We start from the raw sequence: 7,408 nt of genomic DNA, 5'->3' as shown, positions 1-7,408 counted from the left end.
GCCCAGAGGAAGTTCCGTCGCCTCACACTGGGCCACCAAAGACTAACCCTTTTTTCCTCTTTCTCATTAACGCCCCTTCTTCAACTAGTGTACTTAACTGCTGATTCTCCAATACAACTATCAGTCATAAGGATTTTGGTTCGACGGGTAAAGTTTATAACATAAAATTTATCAAATCGAGGTCGTCGACGGTGAAGGCTACAATGAAGAAACCACTAACATTGGCAAGCTACTACATAAAAATTTGTAAAATTAGGGAATCAAACATAAACTAATGGGCAACAAATTCAACAGAAGTCCTCGATGTTGGATATATTGTTGTATGGGGATCTTTTTTGTTATAGCTTTAGTCGTGGGCGGCCCAATGACAAGACAACTACTGCACAGCTGGTGGTCCACCCTAAAGCAAGCCCCATCCCTTTAATAGGAAATTAAAAATTAATCATTATTCAATTTGAAGTCAAGCTTAATCTAATTTGTTCTTAAAAACGATTGAGTATGTCACACTTTTCCAACAAAATCCTATTATCTGCATTTTTTTTTCTTTTGGCATGAGACTTCAAATTCCGTAAGAGTCGCCCTGGATTTGGTAGATATTATCCACTGTATGATTTTTCAATCAGGTAACTAAAGATTTCTCAATCTGATAGAACATTCCAACTATAATTTATTCTTTTTAATTACTTGGTCAAAGAATTGCGATTTATGACTAAGATGAAGTTATATAATTGACATTTAAAAAACCCAACATAAAAAAAATAACAAATATATATCAACCTCTCAGCCAAAATTAGAGTTGATTTCGTTTGAGAGATAAAAACGATATGCTCTCAACGATACTTTCTAATAATTCAAATATTTCACCTACCATTAACTTGAAATTTTCAATTTCAAACTTTCTAGTCATTTTTGTGAATTCAGATTCATCTGAAGTTATTTGATCAAAAAACTCATTCACTATTACACTCAATGTCAGAAATGAGAAATGACAGCAAGGACAAAATCAGTGCAATGAAGAGAATTGGCCTTTTTGATTCTGTGATATGAGGAGTTTTTTGTCTTCGTTTAGTTAGTACAAATCGCTATTTTCCTATCAGAATACATACTCAACTGTTTATATTAATTAATCACGCATCTTATGCAAATGTTTGATAGATAATAGTTAAATCACAATGGCCTAGAAACTGAAGTAGATTAAAAAAAAAAAAAATCGAATAAAAAGAGAACAAAATAATGAACCAAATCACCAATGCAGGCAAGTTCTGTTTCTAAATTCTAATGACTGCACACAGTACAACAAACTAAAAGGCATTGCCATAAAAATACAACATGTGTTCAAATTATACTAGAGAAGTATCCTGCCCAGTGCTCTGGAAATTTTATTTCGAGGGTTCAAGTTTATGGATGCTAGATAATTTACAACGTATTAAGAAGTATCTAGCCCTTTACTGCTGCTTGCTAGTTGAGGAGTGAATTAATAAGAAGTGTAGATTTGCATCTGGTTCAAGATGTGTTCGAAGTTATCAGTTGATCTCTCGATGGGATGCGAATGCATTCCTTCGTAAGTTGTCACCACAACTCCTTCATCTTTGGTTAGTCGTTGAACTTGCTTCTTCACATTGCAGCCTTGATGCGTGCATCGGTAGTAGCTTCTGCAAATAACAAAAAATAGGTAGATGGTTAAATTAATCAATTGAAACTCATCAACTTATAAGTTATCTAGAAGAGAGGGGGCCTGCTGATTTTATATACAGTGAATAACTGCGGCCGAGTTCTTTGATGCTAAGTAATTTCTAAGATGTCACCAATGTCAGTTCTTGATGTTGACTTCAACAATAATATATCTCATCTCTCTCTTATCTCATATGCACTTCAACTTCTAGTATCTGTTAGCTAGCTGCTTCAATTTGAGTAGAATATTCAGGGATTTGTTAATTTTTATTGCAAATTAAGATCATTCGTCATCTTTTCTAGAACAGATGATGACTATCTGCACGTTAATAACGCCATGAGACGGTGCTATCTTCAGCTTTATTATCATATTCTTGAGGGAGGTAAGGCTCATCATGCAACCTAGAGACACCCAAAAGCAAAAGATTTTTTTTTTTTTTATTTTAACCGCGAGATATTCTGAAGAGGTCCCAACTGTGGGAGGTACCCGTACCACAACTCAGACTAGAAGTCTCCGCTCGAACCGGGAGGCACAGGTTCTCCCAACAAATGCGACTTCCCTACGACTCGAACTGGGGAGCAAACACAATCAAGCCACTTAAGGAGACTTTATTGTCAGTGGAGCCAACACTTTGTTGGTATTTTTAAAAAGAGGGGGGCAACACGAGAACTTCCCAAGAGATCACCCATCTTAATACTGCTCTCGTCCAAGCACACTTAACTGCGGAGTTCTAATGGGATCCGGTGTACGGTCGCAAAAGATGATTTGATATATTTGTCCTACAACTAATCCTAGTGGTCAAAAGCTCTTTGGAAATTGACAGTAACGATGAGAAAGACTAACCTTAAAAGTGGGCAACCAAAAGGAACCGAAAATGGAATGTATATTCAATATCTGGTGTTGCATTGTCAGAAGCAATTAATATTAGGGTAATATAGATCTTTTGAACAAAACAACTGTGTGTGTTAGACAATTACGCTTCCAAAGCAAAGCTATAGCGTCTAATTACTAGACAGTCATTTAGCAGCTTTGCTGTAGCTAAACATTTTTTTTTTTTAAGATATATGCTTTGTTTGATAATTAATACGCAGTTTCTCTAATAATAATGCCTTGCCTGCATGGATGGGTATATGTACAAATTCTTTTCTCCATACACAGGAGAAAATGATTATACAAGAGTACTCTAGCATAGGGCTGTAAATTAACTGAAGAAACACTTACGGGATCATATATATATACACTTAACAGATGCCTCAGTGTATATTATGAAACTTACGTAGACCTTGTGATTATGAAATGACTACACTACTAATTACGAGCTCTAAAACTAAACAGTGGAAAGAAACTGATCGTCGTCATCATCAGATTGCTGTAAAAGTTTTGACGATCCGATCATCAGTTCATCGATCATGTGGTAATTTAAATTCAGTAGTTGCGTATTCAAACCGCTAGCAAGTTTGAAAACAAAAATAAACCAATTCCGCTAGTACAAATAATTAATCTCCATCTCGATCAACTTTGCCTTACTTTTTATCCGAATTATCCAGTTTCTTAAAAAGTACATTTTTTTGTAATATATATGCATAAAAACAGGCAGCAGAAAAACAAAAGAAAATAAGATGTAAAGGTAGAGAAGGAACATTTAACATACCTTGGAAACTTGTTGTTTTTAACAGCTTTTTGGCCATACTTTCGCCATCTATAGCCATCATCAAGTATATCAACTTGGCTTCGTGTTTGAAAAGCATATCTTGGCTTTCTCACCTTCTTCTCTCCCTTTTTAATCTTTCCCATTTTCTCTCCGTTTTCAGACCCTATATTATTAGTAAAGCTTTTATTCTCAGAATTAATGTTGCCGTCCCCATTCAAGCTTGCCGCTGCCGGATTAACTTCCATCCCCGACAATAATCCCAAGAACCCACTTGGCTTGTGGTCGTTGTAGCCTTGGAACTCGGCATTACTATTACTATTATTCATTCTATCTAATGACGCTGAAGATGAGCAAGCTGCCGCTGCCGCCGCCGCCGCTGTTGGAAAATATGTTTGGTAATTCTCCATTTTGATTTGAGACTTTATCTAGATAGATAGAGAGAGAGAGAGAGAGAGGGAGGGAGGGAGGGAGAGATATATATGGTGGGCAGATTCGACTATTACCTATGAGATTTATTGTGGGTTATAAAGGTGCGATTTAATTGAATTTTAAAACACCAAGGCGGCCCTGATGGCTAAGCTAAGCTTGTAGGAAGGGGCCATCGCTAAGCACTCGGCAGCTTCTTTATCTTCTGTGTTTGGTGTCGTAAACGGCACGTAAATTTTATATCCCTTGTAATTGGTAAGAAAAAAATTAAAAAGGATCGCAATCATGACAAAATTACGATGAGTGAACCAATCAATTTTTTTCAAATTTTACTTAAAAAATAAAAAAATTTGTCATTATTTTATTATTTACCATTGCTTAATGCTCAATTAGTAAAAGCAAAATGAGTTTGTAATTAAAATAAACAAAATTGAAAGAACACAAATTCCATGGTCGGTTATCTCGCTGGGGACCTATTTGTTATGGATGAAAAACTATATCCATTTCTCATAAAATCTTAAAAATCAGGGATTCAAAATTTGACCAAATGGATTGGCATTCTCTCCCAAGTCTTTCTTTATTTCTTAAATTTAGTTAAAAGAAATTAGCTTAGTTATAAATAAATAAATAAAATTAATTTAATTATCAACATCAAAAATTTTAAATTTATTGTCCGTTCAAAATAGGGATCACGGTTTTAATTTGAAAACTTGTGATTCTCGCGAGGAGGACACATGAGCCATGTTTACATTTTTGTACATGCGAAAACAATTTAATCTGAAGCAGCCTTACGCGTCACGAGGCTACGTACTGGTCAAAATTCACAATCCCAATTTCCTGGTCAGAACATGTGTTCTCAAAATTATTGCTGTACTTCTTACTATTCGACCCATGGTGAGATCAAATACAATCCACACGTAACGTATATACTCTTTTCCTCGGCGGTGGTTCAATTCACTTGCAAAATCCATCTAGTTATTTTAATTATTGAAAAAATTAATTTTAACATGTTAACTACTACATAAAACGGTAAGTGTTAGAAAAATCGCTTCACTCAATAATTTAAATTTACACGATAAATAAAGATAAAAGTTTTAAAATACATAAACGAAGTGAGAGATGAGAATCGATTTATTTCATTACCATATTTATTAAATTTATTAGTTAGACTAAGGAGTCTGAAAGAGACAAATGCACTAAAAGACAAGAGCCGATCAAAGATATTAAATATAAAATTTATTTGGGAAGGAAATTGTATTATTTACTAGAGAAATCGAGATAAAATTTAAGATGAATTAAAAGATAAGATCAAACAGAATTTACATGATATTAAAAATAAAATTTATTTGTGAAGGAAATTGTACTATTTACTAGAGAAATCGAGATAAAATTTAAGATAAATTAGAAGATAAGATCAAACAGAATTTATACGATAAAGTTTAAAACGAATTAAATGATAAGATCGAACAGAATTTACACGATGAACAAACCAAACACAAACTTCACTACTTTAGCATTAGAAGTGCACGAAGCATTAGGTGCGTGGTGTGATGTGGAGTGTGGACGCACATCTTTCCAAATTTTTTTCTTGTTCTCTTTTTCTCTGTATCAGATATGGATTCCACGTAACTAGAGCCAAATTAAAGGAAATTCAATGGATGTGGAAAAAGTTTACAAGTAATGGAACTATTGGTAGTCCATTCAATTTGACTACATGCAAAAATATTATATGTATAGAGGAAAGCACGATTATCTACACGTGGGTTTGAATATATTAATTCTTTAGTTTGAAAATTTTGGTTCGGCAAGTCAAGCCGCGCAGCCTGTGATACCTTTTTTTTCCAAATGCACTAGAAGTAGAGATAAAAGTATGCAATTGACAAGGGAAAATGGTAAACTTGCTAACTGCTAATAAATTATTGGGAAAATATCCACCGTCCACCCGTTTTTTACACCTTTTTAAAAAATACACAATTCCTTCATTTTTTGGCTGGAATCCGCCTAAAGTTTCATTTTTTTTCACTTTTCCACTTCCGTTTGGAATCCGTTAAGAAAACTAACGGAAATTTAAAAAAATAACCATTTTACCCCCAAAACGAAAATTATAATTTCACCTTAAAAATTATAAAAAATAATTAGATTAAATCTAATAATTTTCCCCATCGGTCAGTAAAGAAATTAATTCCACAACCATCAAATACAGGTTTTTTTAAAAATATGTCAGTAATTAGAATGCTAAATTATAACAGTAGTATTAAAAATAGCCCAATCTCACAAACCATAAATTGAATTTAAGATAAGTAAAATTTTATTATTCATTGAGTTATAATCTCTAGTAGTTAAGATTTTTTTGTACTTCATTAACGTACCAATAATGATATTCATCATTAAATCTTATTATTTTTGGCATTTTTTAGGGTGAAATTGTAATTTTCGTTTTGGGGGTAAAATGGTCATTTTTTTAAGTTTCCGTTAGTTTGCTTAACGGATTCCAAACGGAAGTGGAAAAGTGAAAAAAAATGTAACTTTAGGTGGATTCCAGCCAAAAAATGAAAGAATTGTGTATTTTTAAAAAAGGTGTAAAAAATAGGTGGACGGTGGATATTTTCCCTAAATTATTATTTGGAAACCTAAAACCTACCAAAATATTATTGCAAACTGACCATAGAAAATTCAAATTCCTTACATTACAATTTTTTTCTTCTGTTGTTTGTGACTTGTGTGTGGGTAGGTAGGCAGCCAGCTAGGTCAGCAGAACTAGGTTGGTGTCCGCAATAAGTTTAGGGTCAGGCCAGTGATAATGTGACAAATTTTTACACTATTGGTACCATCTCACTCCAATTTATGATTGGTCGCTAGCACTTGGTGGCGTGAAACTGTCTAAACCATATAACGAAGGAGGTCTGATTCAGCGCACGCCGTCCCATTTCATTGCTGGAGCTATGGGCTCACAACACGTATCCACTATCCACTAATGAAATCATACCACACGTACCGTAGTGCACCTAAACAAATTTCATCTGACAAAAAAAGAAAAAAAGAAAAAATATTATTATTTAAAACATATATACTAATATAGAGTAAATAAATTGGCCTTTGAAGATTAGTCTGATGAGAAATATTCAATATTTGATCTATGTTGTTTCTATGGTAGATGATCAAACAAATATAAACGATTTTAACTCTCAATCTACAGTTATAGTGTCCCCGTTATATTGTAAAATATGTTTTTTTTAAATTAAATATATTATTTCTTAAAAATTGTTATGACGGAGAATTTTCGAACTTTAATTTCTTAGTTTTATGTTAAAAGATCAAATTGACATATTTATGTAAGGTCCCCAAACTAAATAATAAACGAAAAGTAAATAAAATATTTGAAGTACCTTATAAATTTATATTATGATGATTCCTCTATTTTTTTATAACGAAAGTTTTTATTTTTTCTCCACATATTTATTTATTTATTCTTTTTCTCTTGGTGATGACAAGTAACTCCTAAAGTTTTATTGGCAACGTCCAATATATATTTACCTAAGTTAAGAATCTTTCGGCCAACAGGCTCATAGTCCATTGATGAACCCATTTGAGTCCCAGCAGTGGTGTGACACTAATGTGTAGAGTAGATATATATATATTTTTTAAGAATTTGCGAGTAT

The 7,408-nt window shown here is 33.2% G+C and overlaps 1 protein-coding gene across 1 annotated transcript; it reads right to left on the bottom strand.

Annotated features, from left to right (window-relative positions):
- Window positions 1-1,234: 1,234 nt before the first annotated feature.
- LOC102621886 (probable WRKY transcription factor 75) lies at window positions 1,235-3,848 on the bottom strand. Its single transcript, XM_006484091.4, has 2 exons — window positions 3,324-3,848; window positions 1,235-1,652 (listed from the first exon to the last, which is right to left on the bottom strand). The coding sequence occupies exons 1-2, from the start codon at window positions 3,728-3,730 to the stop codon at window positions 1,475-1,477; spliced, it is 585 nt and encodes a 194-aa protein (XP_006484154.1). The 5' UTR covers window positions 3,731-3,848; the 3' UTR covers window positions 1,235-1,474.
- Between the last annotated feature and the right edge of the window lie 3,560 nt (window positions 3,849-7,408).

The sequence above is a fragment of the Citrus sinensis genome, chromosome 4 (genome assembly GCF_022201045.2).
Source record: "Citrus sinensis cultivar Valencia sweet orange chromosome 4, DVS_A1.0, whole genome shotgun sequence".
Classification (NCBI taxonomy): domain Eukaryota; kingdom Viridiplantae; phylum Streptophyta; class Magnoliopsida; order Sapindales; family Rutaceae; genus Citrus; species Citrus sinensis.
The sequence above is the reverse complement of the archived record's forward strand: the minus strand, read 5'-3'. Positions and strand labels throughout refer to the sequence as shown.